Raw genomic sequence first — 26,079 nt, forward strand, 5'->3', positions numbered from 1 at the left:
GATCTCTGTTTCTAGTTCACTGCAAGCTGTTAAAGCAGATTGTAAGTCTATAAAGGTACCTAATATATAGGAGAATACCAAGTTAACCGATTCGTTGATAGTATTGTTTTGAAACTTATGCATTAATGGAGACTTGTTAGTAGTTTGTTATGACAAATAATTGTATTTAGAACCAGTTTATTGACACACAAAAAGTAACTGTAAAGCATAATCAAATAAAAGACTTTAGTCACTGCTAACGAAGGGCCCAATCCTGCAAAGAATGTTACATGGTCAGACCCCAGGGCTTGGATGGAGCTCCTTTAAAGATCAGAGTACAATTTTATTAATAAATCTTTAGCAACATTAGCTGAAACCACTTTTATGGGTTTGAGGGCAGAATTTGGACCAATATTTATTATCAGTCACTGTTAATGTTAGAGTTATCGCAAATCTATATGGCAATCAATTTTCATTATTTTACCTAAGAAAATGACGAAACAAACCAAAAAAAAAAAAAGACTACACTTTGCTACTGAAGGCTAATATTTGACTACTGTATAGCGAAGGTCAGATTATATTTCATTGTAATGGCATAAGATTCAATGATACACTAATTGTATGTGGTACATGTTTGCACGTGATAACATGCTTAGGACTTTGAAACTGATCATTGAGAACTGGAGTTCATACACTACATGTTAGGCTTTGGATCATTAAGCAGGCTCAGAAAGAACATCCAGCTAATAGCATCCTAGTAATTTAGCACTGCCTAGGAACATTTCTTGGCATGAAAGATGCAATAGGTTTGATTCTGGGCAGCTTGCAATAAACTAAGTACTACAGCTGCAGTCTCATGAGGAAGTCTAGTCTAATTGAATTAGTTACACCATCCTGATTCTCTCCGGTAGTTTTTATAACAGAACTGCACAGATACACACAGGAGCTCTTTTGGGTAATGGGTGGAGCCAAAGGTATGGGTCTAGTAACCTACACACCTCTGTTCAGTCTCTCACCTCTGCTTCAGCCACTCACAGGGCTCTTGTAAGCCTTGAACTGATGATCCTGTTACTGCTGCTCAGGGAATTTGGTGAGTAACATGAAGGCAGAAAGAATCCTATTTGTCGTTATGTGAAAATGAGCAGAGCAGCTACAAAAGCACTTGCTGGGCAATCTGCAGAGAAACAGGGCCCCTCTGAGAAAGCTCTCACATGGCACAGCACTGCGAAGTTCCCTAAAGCATGTTAGTGCAGCACTCGGTATTCGCCTGGCAAGACCTTTGCACACTATTGCCATGCACTGGCTGGGTGCGGAAGGACACTGATTTACTAACCAATAATTTGCTCACTCCCATTGACTCTTTTTCTCCTCATTCACATCTGCTGTCTGCACAAGTCTTATGTGACTTTCATATGCTGCATCCATGGTCCTCCAATATTGCACACAGGCAAACAAGCCATAGTCTGTGTGACAGGCAATAATCTTGTACAAAAGAAGTAATTACAGAGATGAGAGCTTGAAGAAGAACATGTCTCACTAGGGGATGTCAGCAAAGTCCAGCTTTGCACTTTTGATTAGAGCCCCCCTTGCGGTTGCTCTGGTTTAGATTAGCCACTTACACCAGCTTTACCCAGGCTCTGAGTCACTCGGTTCAGTATAGATTTTTGTTAACTGTGCCTCCTTTTGGCTCTCAGCCACACCCCTTTTTACCGTACACTTCATCTCTCAGAGCCAGCCAGCAACACTCTTTTGCATAATGAAACAGCTCAGCAGTGCAGATTGGGTGCATTTCAGGAGTGATAAAGCTGAACACCCACTTCCCACAGGTGCAGCTGGCTACATATGGCGCAACACAGCAGGGAGTTGACCCAGCAAGTTCCTTCAGCTCTCTCAACCACCCTGTCATCTCAGCTTCACACATTTACTTTTTTTGTTGTGCTGTTGCTAAGTGAAGTTGATTTCTTCATCTCACTACCCAGGATAATGGTCTGTGACAAATCTCTGTCTCAAACATAATGAGAAGGGAACAGTCTCTTGTTTGTAGTTTTCCCTTCATTTAACCATGGCCATTCTGTTGTGTGGCACTCCTACAGTAATCTTTCAGGTTCAGGAAAGCAAAAGTCCTAAAAAAAAATTTAAAAATCCACTATAGTATTCCATGCTCTAGGATCATTTCACCCTACCATTGAGTGTTCCAAAGCATTAATCCTGGAACATCTTTTAAATGAGATCAGCAAAACCCAACAGAGGGAATTTCCACTTCCTTCAGCACCAGATGACCAGGCCATCCAGTCACCTCATGAAGCTGTAAGTGAGACCAGCGCAGGACGGGAGAGTGGGACTGCCTTGTTGTTCTCATGAAAATGAGAATGCGCATCAGGTATGAATGGAGAGAAAAGGGGGTGGGTCGCTTGGCTTCTTCATAAAGGTGACATGATGCTGTATGGCATCAGGAGGTCCCTCCATATTTCTTCTTCAGTGTAGAGTGAAGGCTGACCTGTCTGCAGCATATTGGGTGTGACACATCCCCAGCAGTGGAGATTCACTGCTAGAGGAAAGTAGCAGGCTCTGACTCAGCACCCACCCTAAAGAGCTGTTCCACCTGTTAGGAATGGTGTTTAGTCAGAATACGGCAACTGATCTTTTTTAAAAAATATTTTGTTTCAATTCAAATGTGAATGATATGTGAAGGCCAGGGGCTGGCCCTTCTTCTAGTCAAAATATATTGTATTCAACCACCCTTTCCTCTTTCTCCCCATCCACAGAACAAACCAAGGAAGAATGCAGAGTAACAAAAGCTACAGAATTGGCAGGATGGGGTATATTGTGTATAATAATATAAGCAGCTAGAGCAGCAGCTTGGTGACAGCAGAAGCTTTAAATCTCCAGCATTTTTGCTAGACTCTGAACTTTAGTGATCAATCTCAGGAGGAGGAAGAATAATAATAATGCTTCTAGAAGGGAAGAAGAGATGAAGAAAAAGAAAAGGTAAATGAAATGGGAAATATTCCAGGTTGCCCCTCTGAGAGACAATTTGGCATCTGGTGATAAATCTTCTCCCTCTTATAACACACACTCCCTCCCCCATATATTTCTATAGCCTTCATTCATTTTTGTGCTACTGATTGTTCAAAGACTTTTTGCTGTGTTGTTGATACAACCTTGAGAATGCACATCAGCTCATCTATGTCTTGGTCCACAGCAAAAATGCTTATGTTGCCAGTTTGATAAAAACAGTAATACTGCTATTAGTAGCCAAAGCAGCCCTGCTGTCCCTTCTTCCTCTTCCTCACTCCACTTTCAAAAACCACAGTTAAGGAGATGATGTGAGGACAGAGTGACCAGAACCATTTGACTTGCTACCACTGGTATCACTTGTCATTCCAATCCAAACAATCTGTCATAGGCCCAGGAATGGGTTTCATACCACTTGAGTCAATTATGTAGGAGGATTAGCAATATTACTCACATGGAGACTCTCCCCCTAGTTCATAGGGATTCAGATCCCAAAATGAAGTCTCTTAATGAGCTCACTTCTAGCTAGGAAATGCAAACAATAACATCTTGTGTAGTAGCAAGCTCTGCACAGCTGAATATGGATTGATGCAGTTACACTACTTATCGCACACTAGTTTCTCTTCTTGACTTGAAGAGAGCAGATCCAATGTAGAGACACAATGCACAGCATAGTCATGAAACATTTTTATCAGCTCATGATGCCAAATCAGTACGTACAATAACAGATGGTGTCTTTGGCTAATACATTCATACCATTCCATCCTTGCTTAAACTTGGCCATCAATTTCTTCAGGTCCGATAACTGAACTATGAATATTCTGACACAGATTACTGGCAGAGTGCTGTCATTTACGAAAAACTGTAAACCTCATCATCTGCTTCCCCAAAACAGACAATCCTTTTCCAAATAATTACTTTCCAGGTATCAGACACCTTATTCACATTTGGTTCAGAGGTATTTGGTATTACCTGAAAATACAATATTGCAATTAGTCAAATACTCTATACAATTAATGAAAGAAAAACAGATATTGGGGCAGATCTTTAGCTGGTGTAAATCCATGGACTTCACTAAAGCTAGCTCTTTTACATCAGCTGAATATCTGCCTCCCCTGTGCTTATGAGGATGTGCACATGTGTATGTTTGATGGAGAACCCAGTTTTCAAATGTGGCCCCTTTAGAGCATCTAGGCATGTGATATGGATGTTCTGACTGGAGCATCCACATGGGAATGTTGGACATACCAGGGCCTTATTATCTCATCATAGGATCAGAGTAACTCCTGGAGTCTTACCCTGTGGGGAGAGAACAACACCTCAGGGTTTCAAAGCCCATCTTGCTCCTAGACAAACATCGGGGAAAACAACTTTCTAAATATTCCTCTGATGAAAGACGAAAAAGGTCTGTTGGCTGTGAAAAAAGATACTTATACCAATGCTTGACAAAAATTCGAGATAAAAGAAGTAAAGGCTTTGGCTGTGGAGCCTTCCATGCAAGCAAGAAAAAAGAATCACCAGTGGTTCCCTCTAACCTTGTTCTAGGTTTTATGAAGCCTGAGGGAAACAGGAAATACCCCTCTGAAATGTCACCTGCAATCTTCTGTATACACTTTTATGTATTTGGTTATTTGTAGAATACTTTTTACATGATCCTCTTTTGATAAGGCCCACTGTAAGCCAAATCCTTAAAATTACATCCCAGATGTCCTCTCTTTCTGGTTACTTTATAGAGTTCAAATGTATTTTGACAAACAGTCTTTCCACAAGAGGCAACACAGTAAAGATCTTTAATGACAGAACGGTGTGTCCCTTTTGCCTGTGAGCACAAATTTGAATAGCAGTTAGTACTTCTCATCAGTTCATCACCCCTCACCACTGTTAGAATGAAATGCAAATGAAAACGAACACCACTTCAGTCATGGTTATGAAAATTAGCATCCGTGACATGAGCAGGGGCTCATTTATGCACTCGAAATTTTGAAAAAACATATAAAAACTTGTTATTTCCACAACCGTATCAGGCTATACCTTTGAACCAACATTAAAAAATTGAACTTCTACTACTCAAGGATAAACCCTAGTTAATATTAATTAACTCTGAACAATCTCTACATTGCAGACCTTAGTCTACAGAAGTTCTAATTATGACTTGAATTATTCTGGGCGCTAAGGCTTATTGCACTTTTATTTTGTATTTTCTTTTCTCTCATCAGTATTCCCCTTATGGAGTGCTGCTCAAACCCCCACAGGAGAAAAAGCAGCACTGGGAAGCTTGCTTAACATCTGCCCACGCTACAGGCATGATCCAGCAAACACTTATGCAAATAAATATTTCCCCTTCTAAGGGACTAGTCATGTGAGTAATGAATCCACTCCTGTGGGCAAACTTATTTATGTAAGTGTTTGCAGCATTACTCTCTACGTCAAGAACACATATAAAGGGTAAAATCCTGGTCCTACTGAAATCTCTGGCATTGACTACACTGGAGCCAGGATTTCAAGAAAAATGTATAAGGGGGAAACTATTGGTGTGATATAGTGCTAGAGTACAATAGCTTTACAGTAAAATATTTTAGCTCAGATCAGATTGGCCATGTTATTTCATATGTATCTTTCGAGCTCTGAAAATTAATAATATCCTTGTATCCTGCAAACAAGCTCACAGGGACTTTATTAAGCAGTTTGAACAAATGTTGAGATAAACAGGGAAAATATATTCTTCATGATTCTGTGTGGTCTCACGCCTTGTATAGGTGGAGGTTCAAGCACCACGTAGGTGAAGCATATTTGAAAACAGAATGAAACAACAAAATGTCTTCAAGTTTTAACATAAAGCTAGGGCAGCTGTAATCCTAAATAAATATATAGGACAAAACTTGCTTCAACCAAGTGCAAAGGAAAGGGTATAAGGCAAGGCTCACTTCAGACTGGAGAGGAAGAAAGAGGAATCCCTTCATTCTCTACCTAACTGTATTAATTTCTGAGGCAGAGATGGACCAGTTAAGGTCCAAAGTTCTGTGCACTTTACAAGCTATATTACAGTACAGAATACACACACTATCTTCCCCTTGTGCTGTCATGCACACTTGGGCAAAGCAAGTACAGAGTGGATGTAAAACACTGCCTAATAACAATACTAGCATTTTACGCTCATGTTGCACAAGTTTGTGAGACTGCACACGGTGCATGCCATTGGAATGTCAGGTCCTGTAGATGCATTCTGATGAAATTATCCTTTCTTCCCCTGCACCAGGATAGCAAACACAGCTGACGTCTGACCAGATGCATGTGAATAGCCCCTTGGCTAGGTTTGGGAGAGAGTGGCTCTGTGCGTGGGGAAGGGTGGGAATCAAAATGATGATTCTAAATGACTGAAAGATCACTTCAGAGCACATACAGTTGGTGCCTACTAAGATTATAGCAAAGTTTGAAGGAAGTGATCAAAAATCCACTGAGGTCAGTGGAAAGACTCCTGTTGACTTCAGGGTCCAGGCTCTAAACAAAGCCCTTTGTGATACCACGCTCATTCTCCCTGTCTGGGTACAGGCACAGGGGTTGCTGGTGGGAAAGTTTACATAAACCTGTAAGTGTATCACTGAAACAGACTCTGTAAAGAGCATCCACTCACCTCCCCACTAGCTGCCCTAAAAATAACATCTTTGGTGGCAGTAGCTGAAACTAGTGTGGAGAGGAGACAGAGCTGTCTCTGCAACTAGCCCATGAAGTTCATTCTCGGAGAGATCAGTTTGACCACAGAGCTCAGATCTTTCAAAGCTAAATGCAAACCACCTTTTTTCTTTGCCTTAACCTGCCCACAATGTGACATTTTAGAACAACAAAAACACAAAATAAACAAAGTCCAGTACCCACTGACTAAAGGAGGGCTGGGAGAGGGAGTAGTGAGAGAAATGTATCTTGGTAGATGCACTTATAATTATGGACTCAGATACCATAGTGATAGGAAGTCATGTCAGAACCTAGACAGAAAGAAATTAGATATGTATGGGCATGAAAAAAAAATATAATGAACCTCACAACTGTAGGATCCTTCTACATTCTGTTCTGTATTCTGCAATATTCTGAAATTTTCTAAGCTTTCAGTTTTTAAAGCAGAAAATATTAAGTTTCTGGGCCAGATCCTCTGTATAATGTATAATGTGTAGATGTATAATGGTGTAGATGTATAATGGTGTAGATCCAGGAAAGTAAATGCAGCTATACTGATATGCATCAGCTGAGGATCTGGCCCTTCCTCTTACCTTTTTAGAGACCACCATCACAATATAACCTGATATTCTATTGCCCTGCTACATAGACTTGCAGAAAACTATCACAGAACGCAGAAGAGGGAGAAGAGATTTTCCTTAAACATTCAAAGAAAACATTCAGCTTTGGGATGAGACCAGATACGAGATGTGACATGACCGTTCATTCACATTACATAGAATATATAGACTGGGTGTATTATGTATACACACACACACAGCTTGCTCTTGACTGTAGGAAAGTAGTTCATGTTACTTCAGTACTACAGGCATCCCCTCTATATAACCCAGAAAATAGCAACCCTAAAAGTAGATTTTCATAGTGAACACTTATCCACACACACAACCTAATGTACATCTCACTACAGGCTGGGGGCCAGCTGCCAGAATCTCTATGGAGTACTTGCTTGGCCAACCACCTGTATTAGCCAAGCACAGGGGCAGCTGACTGTTTAGAGAAGGCTTTCCACCCCCATCCTCACATGATTTCTCTTCACCAATCTAAGTCTATACCATATATTAAACATTCTTCATGGACCTCACATGCATGATACATTAAAATAAAAATTTGAAAAGGGAATTGTGATGGAAATTTTGTAAATTAACATGCAAAAGTAAAATGATGACAAATGTGACTGGCTGTAATGTGTATAAATGGATATAGACTGCTGACTGGGTAAAGCATGGTAACCAGGAAGATATCTAGGGAAATCCATTATGAAATTTTGTAAGTTCTGTCATAAGCCATTGACTTGCATCCTGTACATTTCCCAACCGCTCACTGAATAAATTAGGTAACTATCTTGCTTAGAGAGAACAAGTTACAAAATGCACTCTGACAAACAATGGTTTAGAGTTAGTATGTTCTTTTTCCATTCCTAATACTATGATCCTCAGATGCTCAGCAAAATGCTCCCATTGAGAGACATTCATACAATGGGGCCTAATTCTTCTCTGCTTTGCAGCTGGTGTAATCAGTGTCCAAAGTGAGTGTAAGATGGGTGAAATGCATCCAGAGCAGAGTGCCAATGTGATGAGAAAAGGATACAGACTGATTTATCCAGAACAAGCAAGCTGTTTTCAGGCTGAAGTTCTAGAACTACATAGTATCACAGAGGAGGTAATATGTATGAACAATACAATTATACTAGGTGTTACTGAGTTTCTGATATAAATGATAATGTAAAATTCATTTGATTTGGTGAATAAAATGAAATTAAAGGTATGGGCTCTTCATTCTCATTAAAGTGATTTAAGGCTACAACTCCGTGTTTGCTTGTTCACTGTTTATTTATTTGTATAGCAGCATAGGTGTTCATGGAACTCTTTAGCAGAACAGGTCAACTGAAACAGGGAACATGGGTATCCGTTTAATTTATTATTATATTTATATTGATCACTAAGAGCCATTGTTCAGTGGTCACCTATCCACATTTTAATTTGGACTGGATTCTGCCATCCTTTGCCATGTGGAATCCATGAGTAACTCCAGTGAAATCAATGGGACTATTTGTTCAGAAAGTTACCATTCCACAGAAGTGAAGGGGATCGTGTTTGGCCCTTAATTAATATATCTGAGAAGAAAACCAAAATCATCCATAAATGAGAAGGAGCTGATTCTCTTATGCTCATTTCTTATTTTAAGTCATGTGCCATTTATTTAAAACTAGCTGTTCATTACTTTAATTCACTGCTTATAAAATGCATCACAATAATTAAACAGTATAAAATATATAACAATAAAAACAAAATGTGAATCAGGAAGGGCTTGATCCAGAGATCATTGAAATCCATGGAAAGACTCTCCTTTACCAAAATGGTCCATAAATCAGACCGTAGAACTGGGGGTGTCTCACAGGAAGGGCAACAATGAATAAAACAGAATTTTTTTCCGATGAGCAAGTGTCTTCAATGATCGTTTAGGACTGAGTGTTACAAGCTGAGGCATATTCCCATGCCATGGGGAGTTAGTTCTACATGCTAGCAGGCACCTTACTGAGAGCAGTGAGATGTTGGCCTGGGCTTGTAGTAGGGTGACCAGATGTCCCAATTTTATAGGGACAGTCCTGATATTTGGGGTTTTGTCTTATATAGGTGCCTATTACCCCCCCACCTCCGGCCCGATTTTTCACACTTGCTATCTGGTCACCCTGGCTCACAGGGGCCCTTTGCTAAAATTCTGGCACCACCAAATTGAAGTAAAAGGTAGATATTTCAGATTTTGTCTCATGTTTCATATCTGCCAGTGATACTTTCCTGAGACCCTGGAGTAAGTTATTTCTGAAGACATTTGATTTTTTACTTTGGAAAGGGCGAGAGTGCACCCAATGGCAGGAATTGAAGCTCAGTTCCTAGCTCAGGACATTCCCATACATCCTACAAATGCCTTTAATCTCCCTCCTCAAATTCAGATTGCAGAAGTTGAACAATGTCATATACTATCATTGATTTAGCATATTTTTTTCAGGCTGAAAGTATAAACATTTCCAGCAAAGTGCAGCCAACTAAAAGATTGTTTGCCAAGTGCCTTCTTTAGTATTATGAAACAGCAATTGGGTTTAAATGGGAAAAAAATAATAAATCTGCTAATCCTTCACCCCTCCTCACTGTTGGCACACACTTTCCTGCTACATCCCTGGTTTATCACAGGCTGAAGAGGAGACTCATGTGGGAGCTATTATCAAAACAGCAGCAACACATCAGTAGGCAAACAACACTAGGCAAACACTAGCAGGACTCTTCTGAGCAGACACCTCCAAATTTTGCTTTGTCCCTTTACACTGTGAATGGCAGTTCCATAATGAAGATTCCGTAAACTGAAGACACTAAACTTAATGTATACAAACTGAGCCAGGAGATTATAGTAATGAAGCACAGGTCAGTGTATTAGGAGTTCCTCAGGCACTATCAGTGTTATTTAACATCAGATTTTCCTGTTCAACCTTTTCATAGATGCTACAAAGCATGCACATTGCACATGATTTTTTTAAGTGAATGACTGATGCTCAACCCTTTCAAGCACCAAAAAATACCTGCTCTGCAAACTAAGTATCTCTTTTGTTATATAACATTCTCTTACCTTTGGTTTTTGACATTTCTCCTTATCCGACACATTGGAAGTTTTTCTCTTCAACATTTTAAAATTTAGATTTATCCAGATTAGGAGCGGTTGTCTGACTTTACTCAGACTAAATGCAAGAGTGCAGGATATAGAGAATACACATCAGATGAATGGTACTTCCTCATTCTAGTCAGGATGTGACTTCACTCCTTTTTAGACTTGTGGGGTGGGGAGGAGTATGGGGGAAGGGGGGAAGAAATACCATCCATCAAGGCAGCACCTGACAAAGGAATGAACACAAGCCTGGGAACCAAGAACTCCTGAGTTCTCTTCCAACCACTATCACCATTAGGTTGTAATAATAATGGAGAGCCTGCCTCTCCCAGTCTTCCTACGCATCCTTGTGGCATTGCTGCTTGTATCATTCCTATACAAGCAGACCCAGAGTAGAGTGGAAGTCACTGCTGCTTTGAAGCTGAGGTGATATTTTTCCCCAAAAGATTTGAAAAGCAACATGATGTGTGGCCCAGCTGTTCCCCTAGCTCCCCCATTCCCTCTTGGCCATGTGGAACTGGTTGCCATCTCAGCGGCTGCAGAGAGAAAAGAAGCAGCTACATGGGGGTTTGGAGGGAAGGAAGAGGAGGAGAAATCCCCACAGCTACCTTTGCCTTTTGAGTGGGGAAACCTCTCAGCCTTTCTCCACAGGATTTGGACTTCCTAAGGCAGCACTTTCAAGTCCCTTGTTCAGAAGCACCATTACAGATACTATGAGGAAAGAAAGAGATGGGACAAGCAAATCTGACAACAAACTAAAAGAAAGAAAATAAAAAGTTCAGGAGAGAGTGACATGGGGGATGGGAACCAATGGCCCCTTTTTAAGCCCTTTAAAATCAGCTAAGATGCTTAAAGAAGAAAAGAACCACAGGGTATCCAAACCAACATCTTATTTTATGTTTTCATTTTAACATAATTTACCAAGGAGACAGAATAAGGCAGCAATATCTCGGGGATAGCTGACTGGACTGCGAAACACTGCCCAACAAAACTTGAACCCATGCAAAACTCTGCTGACTTCCCCTTGAAAGTTGTAAAGAATCCAGCAGTTTTGGAACCAAAACCTCTCGTTTGGGCCACCCATACCTTCAACAGAATCTCAACATGAAGCTTTGTGGTATGTATAGATACACATGGATTTTTTGAAACTTAGTTGTAGAGCTGGTTGTAGAGCCCTATCTAATTACTTGGTTGGGTTTTAATAACAAACTGAAGATAGCTGGTCACATCAGACATCTTCTGGGTCAAATAAAACCTCACAAATCTTTCGAATCCATAAGCAATGCAGAGAACTTAAAAAAAGACATGGTTTTGTTCTTATTTGTTATCCTTTTACAGATGGGTTTGAATGAACCTGAAACTTAAAACAAATTAAAAGGCAAGAAACCATGTGAACTGAAACCAAAGAGAGTGTTTGTTAAAACCCAGCAAGAGATGCACAGCTTTCATATAAAGGGCTGCCTTTCCTGTAAAAGCACTTCTAATGTTTCTGATGCATGAATGAGGAGAGGAATTAATAAAGGTGGTTATTATATTTGCTCAAATGTCCTCTTTCTTACTGTTTAGCAATCAATGTAAGACAGCTCAGATATCAATTTTCAGACGAGTTACCATTTAATTTTGTTATACCAACTACTGTGTCTATATATGCACATTTTAGGAGGCAATGTTAAGTTTGGGTGGCTGGTATGTTGGATAGGTTGATAACATATGATGAAAGATTCTAGCGAAATGAGCAAACTAAATGGGTGCCTGAAGTGTTCCTTTCCAGGCAGATTTTCTTAACTAGGTGTAGAATTTCTTTGAAGACAATGCAATGTCACTCTTGGGTGTTAGCTGGACTCCAGTGAAATATGTGTTCAAGCTTAACAAAATACTTTTGTTTACAAATTTTACGTTCAGAGTTGCACCCACTTAAAAGATAGGGGACAAATTCAGCACTGGTTTGTTTTGTGTCAACAATAAAGGACTCTAAGGGATAAATTTCCCATCCTCATACATCTGATAACAACAGCCCAAGAGTCCATTTAGATTTAACCATATTACCGTAAGTATTGAACTTACCCTGGTAATTCAGTAATTACATAATTACATGTTTGTAGTAATTAAACCTATTTTTCTTTATAAATGTATTATTGCATTGCATTTCTCTTTAGTCTTTTAAACTTTATGCAAACTTTAGGAGGAAATCATACTGCATTGATTGTTAGAATGTGATTCTGTCCATCGTTAAAATCTTCATGATGAATAAATGGGAACTTGTCTAAACAATAATATTAGCTTCCTTTTTATAGCATATTGCTTGTTAAACTGGAAGAAAGAAGGCATTTCAAGAAATATAGTACCCACTCAAATCTATTTCTTCTCTTCATTCACAGACCAGAAAAATTATAATAGCTTGAAGGCTGAGCTGATTATCTTCTTGACCGTGAAAGGTTGATACATATGCTAGTTTTAGAAAGTGCCAAAGGAGGAAGAAAATCCAGCAAAGGTAACATTAAATGCACTTAATTTAGTAAACCAGTACATTTAAAAGAAGTTCCGTTTGAAATTGAAAACAACAGGTGGGGAAATAATAGCATACTTCATGATTTAAAGCAGTGGTCCTCAAACTTTTGTATTGGTGACCCCTTTCACACAGCGAGCCTCTGAGTGCGATGCCCCCTTACAAATTAAAAACACTTTGTATATATTTAACACCATTATAAATGCTGGAAGCAAAATGGGGTTTTGAGCGGAGGCTGACAGCTCACGACCCCCCATGTAATAACCTCGCAACCCCTTGAGGGGTCCGAACCCCCAGTTTGAGAACCCCTGATTTATAGCCTTTTAATTTCAAACAGGTGTTGAAAGGAAGGGTGGCTGTCCCAAACATTATTCTCAAACCTATGTTATAGATATGATTAGAAGAGTTGAAAATCCTGTCTACTCAGTGATACATTAAGAAATGTCTTATCCCATACAAAATATATGATGACTTGTGAAGCAGTATAGTTAATTCAATAGGAGCTGTGACTACTCAGCCTCTTTAAAAAATCAATCCCTTAATATCTCAGATTAGGCATCCAAAATAAGTGGACACATTTGAAAATGTTCGTGTTTATATGCAGTCTATTGACTGACTTACCTCGTCTTAACAACAGGAAGCAATGAGAAAACAGCTATTTCACTTCCTTAAGTCACAGTCAGAATAGAGTGCCACGCTGTTGCACTCACACTATGCAAAACCCCATGGAGAGATTTCTGGTCTCAGTGGAGAGGGCTGAAATACCATCAGTTTCATCCTTTGCCAGTGGAGTGACATTGCCATGCAACATGGTAGAGAAAACACCCAAATCCTCTACTGAATCTCAGGTTAGGGGCCCAATGCAAATAGTAGGTGCTACCCAGAAGAGCAGGACGAACACTGATTCCTGACCCTGGGAGCACTGCCTTGGCATGCTCCCAACCTCTGCTAGCCTAAGCGGGGAGTGAAGTATCAAGATTCTATGTCAAACTTCAACCCACATGGTAGCCCCATGCACTAGCTGGCCAGGTCAGCCACTCTTATGCAACATCAGTTTAGAATCAACACCGGTTAAAGAAAAAATATTCTATAGACTATGATGAGGGAATGATTCTCAAAGAGAACAGATGCAGGATGTTCCACAGGTACCTTTTTTTTACAGCTTTGAACTGCAAAGACCAGATTTTTCTCTCTTTTTTTCCTGTTTCTTTGAGTCTACGCCTTCCTGCTGGGAAAACTCCAAATTAATGAGTTGTGGGTTTGTGTTTTGAAGTATATAGCCACAGGCTGATCCAACTTCCCAGTAATGATTCCACACTTGCAATTTCTGAGAGATTAATGTACGTCACTGGTGGTTTTCCTCTGTGATCATTTGTAATCATACCACTGCTTCGTGGGTGTGTGACAGATAATAAATCAATCTGCTGGGGGGTTCTGGTGTGGCTTTAGGTAAACATCGGTACAGCAGAGACCTGCTAAGTATAGATGTACTTTTAAAAGCTAGAGTGCAAATGTTCATGTCTAGGACATCTCAGTAGATTACATTAGTGAATTCTGGGATTACTAATCAACTACAGGAATTTTTCATATAGGTAAATTGCATGATTATATAAGAGTTGGTTTATAATTATACAAGCTATTGCATAGGTTGTCAGAAATGTCTTTACAAATATATTGAAAGAATGAGGACCCAAGGCACTGATACACTGCTTGTATACTCAGTAGAAAAGCCACAGAACAACGATAATATTTTAAATAGAAGTAAAAATGTTCAGATACTCGCTGTTAATCTAATACACAAGAGATAGCAGGTTTCATTCTGTAGCTTGAAAAGCAGCTTAATGCACAATCACTAGCAGTGCAGTTGGGGATTTTTCAAGGTACCTACAGCATGTTGCTTGCCTGCCTATCTCTGATTAAAATCAAGATCAACAAAAAGTAAATTCTGATTAACTCTAATGCACAGCCTGCTGTCAGGAAACTCTTTGTAGTTTGAGCCATCTTTTACCAGTAAACATCTCATGCTGAATTTCTGTACTCATGTCAGAATGTTAAGTTGCCAGACTGTCACATCATTAGAACTGCTGTTTAAATGCTAACATGAAAAAAGAATAAATGGAGTAAACACTCCGTAATCTCTTGCAGAGCTTTAATGGCATTTGGCCTAGTTGGAAGACAGTATTTTTTCTTTCCCCTCACATTCAGTTTCAGGTGGGTGAGATTCAAAATTTGGAGTGTCACTTTTGAATCATGTTAACATGTGGACCCAGTTAGCTTCATCAAGAGTATAATAGGGGCCAGAATGTCTCTTTGGGCCAGGGGAAATTGGGGAGCAAACATAGGGGTCCTGAAGGGAAACCTTAGGGATAGCCAAACTCAATGAAAACATTTAGGCTGAGGTTTATGGTTTATTATTGTTTTTGAGTGAAATCCCTTGAAGAGATGAGTTAAGACACTAACTCAGAATGTTCTCTGTATGTATAAATATCTTCTGTCTGTGTGTTCCATTCTATGCATCCAAAGAAGTAAGCTGTAGCCTATGAAAGCTTTTGCTGAAATAAATGTTAGTCTCTAAGGTGCCACAAGTACTCCTGTTCTTTTAACTCAGAATGTGTGTGTGTTCTGTTGAGTAAGGGATAGTGACGCAGGCTAGTAACACAGACTGCCTCTCCCCTGAATCCCCAACAATCAATCCGGGGATTTCATTTTTGGTGCCAATTTCTCTTGATGTATCCAGATTCCTCTTCCTGTTGCTTAATGCTTACTCACCCCACCCTAGCCCTAAACCCTTCCCTTGTTGCACCAATTTTGTGGCTCTGCCCCTGCACACCTGTTCCCATACTCCCTCTTGTGTATCCCCTTCCTGCTTTCCCACTCTCCTATCCATCTCTCAGAGGCTGTCCTATGTCCCTCATCTTGCTGATGCAAGGGAAGGAGAGGGCAGAAAACAGGTTTGGAAATGACTTTCCCACATCTTTAGTGGCTGAACTAAGTGAGGCACAGCTGGAGCAGCTTTTGCAGCCTTGCGTGTGAAGGGAGGAGGCGGTTCTGCTGTTCCTTTCCTCCAGCCCTGTCTGGCTGGTAATCAGCTAAGTGTGGAAAACAAGTGCTTCAGAGACATAGTCAAGAAGAGTCAGCTGCAAGGCAAGGTCCTTTCACTCAGGAAGCAGCAGGATGTCTTTAAGCCCGTGATCACACAGCAAATGTAAAGAATCACATTTGTATGGAGTAGTAAACCCTTATGGTTTTTTGTTTTTTACACCCCTCCCTCCCACCCTTTAGAAGAACAGTAAGGTTGCAAAGTCACATATTCAAAAGTTGGGAAATGCCAGAATTAAAGTAGCTTATGCAACCTTGATTTGATTCCCTAGTGTATATGTATTCATACAGTCTTGAAGTACCTGATCACATATTTTTCCCCACAGGACCCCTGCCTCATTCAGGGCACAGGGTGGACCTGCTCTGGGGATGAATCAGAGTTGTGCAGTGAAGGAAATGGTTGTTTGTAGGACCCCTGCCTCATTATGGTAGAAGCTGTATAGTCAATGAGGCAGGAAGCTTTAAAGTACTTATATGGCCTCACATCAGTGAATATATGACTGTCTCAAAATATATAATGTATTTATTCTCACAATACCCTATGAGGAAGGGAAGTGCTATTATATCCCAATTTTACAGACAGTGGAGGTGACTTGAGAAGAGAAGTGACTTGCTCGAGCCATACAAGAAGTTTGTGGCATAGCTGAGAATTGAGCCCAGGCCTTGTGGGTCCTAGGCTAGTACTCTAACCACTGGAAAACTGGTCTCATGGTTAAAGCATTTGAATACTGCCATGAAGAACTGGATTCTCATCCTGTTTCTGCCAGAGTTCCTATGTGATGCTGAACAACACACTTGAACCAAAGTCTTCAATGATGGTCGCTAATTGTTTGTTCCTTAACTTCTGGGTTTAATTTGCAAAAGTGCTGAGCATTCTCAGCTCCAACTGAGGTCAATAAGTGCTGTGCTTTGAACATAAAGTGCTATGTAATGCTAAGTACTCTGAAAAAAATCCTCCTTAGATGTCTCAGATTGGGCACCCAAAATTAGTGGATACTGTTGACCTTTTCCACCTGCACAGATCCAGTTGCAAGACTGGAGCCTTAAACTGCAAACATTTTGAGCCAAGGACAGTCTTGTGAGTTTGTAGAGTAGCTAGCGTCATAGTTGGGACTAATGGGTATTACTTCAATATAAATGTGAAATATTCATTTTTCTAGAGGGTTTTCTCAGTATTTTATGTTCTATTGAGGATATTTTATAAAATGAAAAAAAAATGCATTAAAAACCACTCCTGAAAATCTAAATATAAGAACCAATAAATGCTTAAAACAAAGCAATAGCACATGATCTTAAATTATCTTAAACTTCCGCACTCGTGGGCTGTCATTACTACTTGTTGTGTAAAACTGAACTTAATTTTAAGTAGAGTTGAACAAAAAGTTGCAACATTTTCTAATTAATTTGGTTCTCTTCTTCTCGTGAAATATATGCAATCAGATTATTATTTCCTCAACCTCAACAGTATTCAGTGAATTTTTTCCACACATTTATTTGATCAACTGTTCTCTGAATTTTAGCAGTTTGAGCTACCTTGATTAGTTACAATTGATCAACTTAATTACAGACTATCGCTTCTATTCTCACAGTGGATGACAGTGCAATTAAACTTCCAATGTGAATATTTGTGTGCAAATCTGCAATTTGCTTTACATATGTATTAGAGAAAGCAAATTTGATATTCTCTTTCCTGGCACTGTTTTTCAGTTGATATTTTTCTGTCCCTTTGTAAACCAAATGCAAAGCCAACAGCATTCAAGTTACATTAAGAAATTAAACAAAACAAGTTCACCCATCCCTACTAGGAATTAAATTTGTCTAGGCTTAGGAGGTTCTCAGAACAGCAACCCTTCTTTCACTAGAAGATCTTTATGCATATTAATTATACAATATCCATTAAACTGGTGCCCTTACACCAATGTTTCTGATGTTATATAATGTATATGGAGCTATACCTATCTTATAGAACTGGAAGGGATCCTGAAAGGTCATTGAGTCCAGACCCCTGCCTTCACTAGCAAGACCAAATATTGATTTTGCCCCAGGCCCCTAAGTAGCCCCCTCAAGGACTGGGCTCACAACTCTGGGTTTAGCAGGCCAATGCTCAAAACACTGAACTATCCCCCCCGCCCTTCTATGTTATCACGTTATCCTAGCATTGGAAATCCTCTCTGCGCCTTTCACACCCTTGCTCAGCATTGATATCACGTGACTTCTCCTCCATTTCTACATTAGTTCTGCAGTTCTGTATTCACAATACAATTTATGAAGCACCTATCCTAAACCATAAGTTTGAGGGCAAAATTTTAAAGCATAAAAATAAATCAGTCCAATAAAGAGAATAACTAGGATCCAATGGGACTTAAAGACATGCTTACAGTTAAACATATGCTTCAACATATTCCTGAATAAAGATGGACTTAAACACATACTTAAATGCTTTCCTGAATCAGGGGCAGAATCAGCACTTCATAGGCCTGAACCTTAAGATCCTGCATCACTTGACCACTGACTGTAATAGGCCTTGCATAAGATTAAGCCATAAGTGTAAAATTTACCCCTGTGCAGAGGGACAAGTTGCAGCAGTTAAGCCCTCTGTACAGAGGTGAATTGTATCGAAAGAGAAGGCTTCCATAGGGAGATAAGCCTTAAACGGTGTGAGCTCATTGGTCAAAACTAGGAATTTAATGTGATAGCAAAGCATAACATCCAAGGATAGCTCTGTAGTTCTTCAGAAGAGCTGCTTCATTTCGCAAAATCAGAGGAGAGCTGATCTACCATAAAAAGCTTGTTCTTCTGAAAAATCCCCCCAAAAGTCAGTAATAAAATACCAGACTGACAACAGAAAATGATCCAGGAAAAGGCACCATTATAATAGCATACGTATGTAAAATACTAGCCAGACAACATTTAATTTTCTTTTGTGTATTCATTACTGCATCATTTTGACAATTCTAGAAGATGCCAAGGGGAAGTTGTACGTTCCATTGGCAGTACTTTGTCAGCAGCTGCACTTAGTTTAATTAAAATTTGACACTCAATCATGCTTCATGCAGCAGGTATCAGTTCTTCATCTTTTTTTTTTTAATTGCAAATGTTCATAACATTCACAAAGGCCAACCACATGAAATGCTGAATTTCCACATAACATTCCCAACTATTATATTTCCCTTCAAATAGCTCCATGACTGCAATTTAGGAATCACTTCCCATTCTTTCTGACTGTAGCTCAGGAGAACCAAGTAACTATGTTGGAAACAAAGCCAGCAGATCTGGTAACAGAGGCAAATAGGAACTTTCCCTTACAACAAGCGGTCAGTGAAACAGTACAACTGACATTAGTAGTTTTATTTAAAAAAATACTTACTGTAAATACAATCTCTTAATTATAATTTTATTTTACCAGCACCAGCGATACAAAAATTTCCAAGACACAGTCCTGGAACGTAAAAGAAATGGTCCAGTCTCAGTCATTTACACACATATCTTCCATGAAAATGAATGGATAATGTGTCTAACTCCCCTAGGTGGCTCTGAAAATCTCAGCAGGGTATTTCAAAATACCCAAAACCATAAGATGAGATTCACCCTGGTGATGAGGGATGGGCACCATCTCTTCCTCATCCCCTAAGTCCCACAGTGGGCTTGTGAGAACAGCATAACCACAGAGGGAGACGGGCCAATGCAAATGGAAATGTTGCAGCCTGGACCATAATGACTATGCAGAAAAGTGGCCAAAAATTACTGTACTGGTGATGTAGAGGGGACTCAGCAGACATTCAAGCCCCAGAGGCTTAATAGTGTCTGCAGAGATGTGCTACTGTGTCACACCCTGGATTGTGGGGTGATTTGCACCCTCCCCATTACCCACTTAGTTGCTGGCACAGAGCCGAAGTACATTGGGCTATATGTGTTAAGTGGTGATTTGCACTCAATTCCTGTATTCTATTGAAGCAAGCCAAAATGCATTTATAAACTTATAACTACTACAACTTCTTAAACAGATACAGATATGCAACAAAATCAAGGACCGCAGATATCAAAGCCTTGGAAATATTAAAGCTATGTGAAACTCAGTAGTTCATGTTTGCTGGGTTCATGCAGATCTTTGGTTTCAATTCTTATGGGTTCACCTCAGACCTTATTTTCTGATTCAAGTTTAAAGGAACCCCGAACTCTAACCGAACCAGTCACAACTCCTGATTTTTCATCCTGTTAAGTATCCAAACACAAATCCCACACATTTCACAGGGAACTGACACCACATTTAAATATAAATCATCCCATTTCCCTCACAAGATTAGAACACCTTAACAACATTTCTGAGAGTCCTAGGATGTGTAGTAAGATGAGGGCCTGAGACATAAACCCTTGGTAGCAGAGGCCCAGTATGAGGCCTGAGGCCTGAACTGAAGTAATGGTCAAGACGTTGCTAACATAGATCAAAGTTAGGTTGTGAGCCAGAGGCAGGCCCTGCTCACAGAAGTTGGCAAAAGGAAGGCTGCTAAAAGAACATGTGCCAGGATGGCACTAGAACAGCCTGGTATGAACACATCCCACAGAGATAACAAGGAACAGGCAGACCCAACCTAAAGACAGGGTCAAAAGGACAATATGATGGATAGACAATATAATGGATAGACTTGTTTGTTCGAACCAATCTGTACCAGGAGAAAGGCAGCACCCTAATGCGTAGAAGGGCTGTACCTCAATGTGTTCAGTGATGCATAACCTGTTTGTACTGTGACAAAGTTCCTCCTCTACTTTGGTGGGTCCTGCGCTTATTGGCAGATTTGCTCACCTCCGTGATCTTCCTCACAGTCTAGGTCAACTCCTCCTGTGTCTGATCAGGAGTTGGGAGGTTTGGGGGGAACCTGGGCCTGCCTTCTACTCCAGGTTCCAGCTCAGGGTCCTGTGGATTGCGGCTGTCTATAGTGTCCCCTGTAACAGCTGCATGACAGCTACAACTCCCTGGGCTACTTCCCCATGGCCTCCTCCAAACACCTTCTTTATCCTTACCACAGGACCTTCCTCCTGGTGTCTGACAACGCTTGTACTCCTTAGTCCTCCAGCAGCACACCCTCTCGTTCTCAGCTCCTTGCGCCTCTTGCTCCCAGCTCCTCACATGCACTTCCTCTCCTCTGGCTCCCCCTCACCTGACTGGAGTGAGCTCCTTTTTAAACCCAGGTGCCCTGATTAGCCTGCCTTGATTGGCTGCAGGTGTTCTAATCAGCCTGTCTGCCTTAATTGGTTCTAGCAGGTTCCTGATTACTCTTGTGCAGCCCCTGCTCTGGTCACTCAGGGAACAGAAAACTACTCATCCAGTGACCAGTATATTTGCCTTCTACTAGACTCCTCTACCCTACTGGCCTGGGTCTGTCACAGTACCTGTATAAGAATGCATCCCTGAGCGGACGTCTTTGTCTGGTTTAGGGGACAGTAGCAAATCCCACCACTGACTGAGCCAGTCCATTGTCAGGGAGCACATACGTACTAGCAGAACTGTAGACATCTGATCCAGGGAGCTAGAGACTGCGTTTTGTTTGACAATAAACCTGGTCGGGTGCCTTCATACCTTATTAGAGTCTGTGGTCATTGGGCGGTTTGCTCAAGATCTGCTGTGCCAGCTATCTGCACAGAGCTGGGACATCACACAGGGAGAACACACATACATGCAGCCGACTGTTATCATCATTGAACAGAACAGAGCACCATGCCGGTGATGTCTGATGATAGGATGTGTTTTGAGTTTGGAACAAAATCCAAAAGCAGGCAAATTGTACGTGCCTTTGGATTGTGCAATAGATATTCTAGACATGTCCCCTGCTCCCATAGGATCACCATCACACTTTGCAGTCCAGGACATCATGAAGGCATTAGTCACTTAATTCTGTAGCTAGGACACAGGGCGAGAGGCTGGGTTAAAGGCATGAGGAGGGTGATCATGAGGAATGGGAGAGTTTAGGTAGGATTTTAGTGGGTTTGAATAAAAAACAATTATCATAATGAGTCTGTAGAGAGCGTTTAGTCAGGAATTAACAAAAACTAGTTAGAGGGACAGTGGGATAGTTTCCACACACAAACAACCCAGTCAAATAAGCATGGCACAGAAATACAACACACATGCCTAACATCATCCTGACTGTTTTCTCTGTCGCAGCCCTGGCAACCACACTTCAGACTGTGTGTCTTTTAGATTGTAAACTGATTTGGGCAGAGACTGTGGGCCAGATTCTCAGATGGTATAAATCAGCATAGCTCCTATGAAACCACAGATTTACTCCTCATAGACTCATAGAATACCAGAGTTAGAAGGGACCTCAAGAGGTCATCTAGTCCAATCCCCTGCTCAAAGCAGGGCCAATCCCCAGAAAGATTTTGGCCCCAGATCCCTACATGACCCCCTCAAGGATTGAACTCACAACCCTGGGTTTAGCAGGCCAATGCTCAAACCACTAAAATCCGGCCCTTTTTCCTGTGTAGAGTTTAGCGTGTTTTGGGTGCTATTGTAATAAAAATAAGTAATAGCCACAGATCAGAAATATTAGCTACTTCCTGAAATTGGGATAACTACAGTTATCATAATAATACCCAGCTCTTTAGTTATCCAATTTTAAAATGTATATTTCAGAAAAGATCTTCTTAGGTTTCCCAATATGCCAGTTACATGCATGCCAATTAAGAATTCTAAATTTAATCTGGAATTCTTTTTGAAGTGACAGGCAGGCCTGTAGCCATCAAAAGGGATAAGATATGTAAAAAAAACAAAACAAACCAATTTGATGGCCCTATATCTTATGAAAATAGCACACCCAAAACACTATAAAAAGCCCACAGTTCTGCTCAGCAGGAAACACTAACTTGTCTGCAATGATGTAGAAATATTTCTCTTAAACGTCCCCTGGGTTTGAGACAGCCAAAAAGCAGAACTGGAAGCTTTCAACTTCCTAAAATAAATTTTGCAGCACAACTGCATCTGTTTTTTTCTGTTTGTTCATTACTGGATGCTCTGCACCCATTACTATGACCTGGACGATAATGATCGGGTCACTGATCACCACAAGATAGCCAGGGGCCCACATCAGAACTTACCTAGTAGGTAGCACCTAGAAGAACCATAATGAGCATGAACAGTAAGTATGCACTGCTGTAGTGTCAGTCCCAGGATATTACAGAGACAAGAAGAGTGAGTTAATATCTTTTATTGGAACAACTTCTGTTGGTGTTGACAAGCTTTCCAACTTACACAGAGCCCTTCTTCAGGTCTGAGACATGTACTTAGGCCTTGTCTACACTGCTACTTTACAGCGCTGAAACTTTCCTGTTCAGGGGTGTGAAAAAACACACCCCAAGCAATTCAAGTTTCAGTGCTGAAAAGTGGCAGTGTAGACAGTGCACCAGCGCTGGTAGCTACTCCCCTCGTGGGGGTGGTTTTTTTACAGTGCTTGGAGAGCTCTCTCCCAGCGCTGATGCCGTGACTACACAGCCACATTAGATCACTGCTTTAAGTTGTTAGTGAGAGAGTGCCACAGATAAATATAAGATGGAACAAATTGTTAACACATATTGCAAGGGACCATTCAAGGCCAATTAACACCTCTCCAGTCATGGGGGCGGGAAAAGGAGAAAAAGCTTGTAGGGGTGGGGTGGAGGGGCACTCTGGTGTTTAGTGGGTTACAAATTGTTGTAATAAGCCATAAATCCAATGTCTCTGTTCAGTCCATGGTTTTTAGTGTCTAGCAGAGTTATGAATTTAAGCTCCCAGGTTTGTCTTTTGAAAGTATTGTGCAGCTTTCCTTTGAGGATGAGGACTGAGAAGTCAGATATAGAGTGACTGCTTTGTGAAGTGTTCAGCCACAGGTGATGTGGTGTCTTTGTCTTATCATTTTTCTGTGAGAGTTCATTTGAGAGCGTATTGATTGTCTGGTTTCACCCACATAGTTGTTATTGGGGCACATAGTGTATTGGATGTTGTGATAGGTTTGTGTAGGACTCATGGATCTTGAAACGTGTGTTGTGGGAGACACTGGTCATTGTAGCAGCAGTGATACGTATACCGGTTTTGCATCATGGACAAAAGTGACAGACAGGAGACAACGCCAGAGTGCAAGTAAAAAACTGGAGGAAGCAGCCAAGAACTTGCTGTGGGCGGGCAGAGCCAGGAAGAAGAGCACGATGGCACCTGAAGTCTGGGAGAGCCAGGCCAAGGTAGTGGCCATGAGCAGGGCTGAGACGGAAAGCAGGTCAGCAGGGAAACAGCTGTGCAACTACAGGCTCAGGAGAGATGCTGGGAAGTGGCCAAGGTGACCTGTAGACCTGGCCCTGGGAGAAGAAAGGCCAGAGGTTGCCAGGGGTGTGCAGGAGGAAAAGAAGCCTCAAAATTTGGGAAACCCAGTCTATAGTATCAGGGGAAAATGTATAAAGCGTCCCTTCAGGTTAATCATATAATAAAATAACAATATCTTTTTCTCATGTAGCACTTTTCATCTATATATCTCAAAGTACATTACAAAGGAGATAATAATACTTAGAACTTATTTAGCATCTTCCAGCTGTAGATCTCAAAGCACCTTGGGAAAGGATGGATAAACATCATTATTCTCATTTTGCAGATGGGGAAGAATAAGCCGCTGTTATAATAACCGGGATCTAATAAATTTACCCCAGCTGGGGGAAAATGAATAAAAAAACTTTCTAAAAGAGATTATGTGACTTATACAGCAGTTCAATGGGGAACAAAACTCAAATCTTCTGCATCTCAGGCCACTGTTTTACACAATGGACCACACCATCTTTCACAACAATGTACTTGGTATGTGTGACACTCTGTACTTCAAAGGAGCACCCCGGAACCCCCATAGTAACTACTGGCATACAGTTATGTGGTGATTTATACAAACTATGCCTTATATATATATATAAATATTACTGAAATATATTGTGAGATCAGGAACACCCACAAGCCAGCCATTCAGCTGCATCAAAGGAGTAGCCATCAATAGCCAGACGGTGATTAACAGCTCATCAATACACAATCCACTATCCTAGAAACTTCTCGGAGAAGGCACGAACATCGTGGGGGCGGACTAACCCACTTCATAACAAATATATTTCCAGCAAGCTTGAAGAAAGCATAAAAGAGAAGTGATATCATCACATGGCCTCACTCCTCCCCCTCCCGCGCCTCCTCATCTCAACACCCAGAAACACATCTGGAAGACAAAGAGTTTAAATTAGGGAAGTTTGGTCCCAGGCTGGAAAAGACTCCCAGTCTGTATATTGAGAAACTAACCTGCTTGTACCAAATGTCAGGGTGAGAAAAGCTGTATAATTTAACTCTTACATAGACTCAAAGTTTAAGATTTAGAATGAATGTTTCTATCTTTATTTCCTAAGGTAACAAAGTTTGACCTTTAAACCTATCATTTATAATCACTTCAAATCTATCTTTCTGTAGATAATAAATCTGTTTTAAATTTTACCTAAAACAGTGTCTTCTTGTTGAAGTGCTTGAGAAATCTCAGCTCAGTTTATGAAGGCTGGTGTATGTCCTCTCCACACTGAGGGAGGGGTGGACTGGGTAATGAACTTATATTGGCCAGGCTTCTGACCAGAGCAAGGTACAGTTCTGGGGTGACAGGCTGGGGGTGGAGGGGAGAATTGCCCGGTGTCTCTTTATTATTTGTTCATGAGTTGCTGGGAAATCATTCACGTAACATAGTTGGGTATGTCCCTACCTGTGGATGGCTGTGTAAGGCCTGGTCTACACTATGTGTTTATACTGAATTTAGCAGCGTTAAACCGATTTAACCCTGCACCAATCCACACAACGAAGCCCTTTATGTTGATATAAAGGGCTCTTAAAACCAATTTCTGTACTCCTCCCTGATGAGGGGAGTAGCGCTGAAATCGGTATTGTCATGTTGGATTAGGGTTAGTGTGGCCACAATTCAATGGTATTGGCCTCCGGGTGGTATCCCACAGTGCACCATTGTGACTGTTCGGGAAAGCCATCTGAACTCGGATGCACTGGCCAGGTAGACAGGAAAAGCCCCGCGAACTTTTGAATTTCATTTCCTGTTTGCCCTGTGTGGAGC

The 26,079-nt window shown here is 40.8% G+C and overlaps 1 protein-coding gene across 2 annotated transcripts in view; it reads right to left on the bottom strand.

Moving 5' to 3' along the window:
- The window catches only part of LOC116828568 (SAM domain-containing protein SAMSN-1), a 94,097-nt gene that overhangs the window by 38,204 nt on the left and 29,814 nt on the right, over positions 1 to 26,079 (bottom strand). The window contains exon 1 of one of the 2 annotated variants that reach the window (XM_032786892.2): positions 10,342 to 10,458. The exons of the other annotated variant lie outside the window; for it this stretch is intronic. Within the exon in view, the coding sequence (XP_032642783.1) occupies positions 10,342 to 10,398 (57 nt within the window). The 5' untranslated portion in view covers positions 10,399 to 10,458. Of the gene's footprint in view, positions 1 to 10,341; positions 10,459 to 26,079 lie in introns of those variants that run through there. 2 annotated transcript variants of the gene reach the window in all.

The sequence above is a fragment of the Chelonoidis abingdonii genome, chromosome 1 (assembly GCF_003597395.2).
Source record: "Chelonoidis abingdonii isolate Lonesome George chromosome 1, CheloAbing_2.0, whole genome shotgun sequence".
Classification (NCBI taxonomy): Eukaryota; Metazoa; Chordata; order Testudines; family Testudinidae; genus Chelonoidis; species Chelonoidis abingdonii.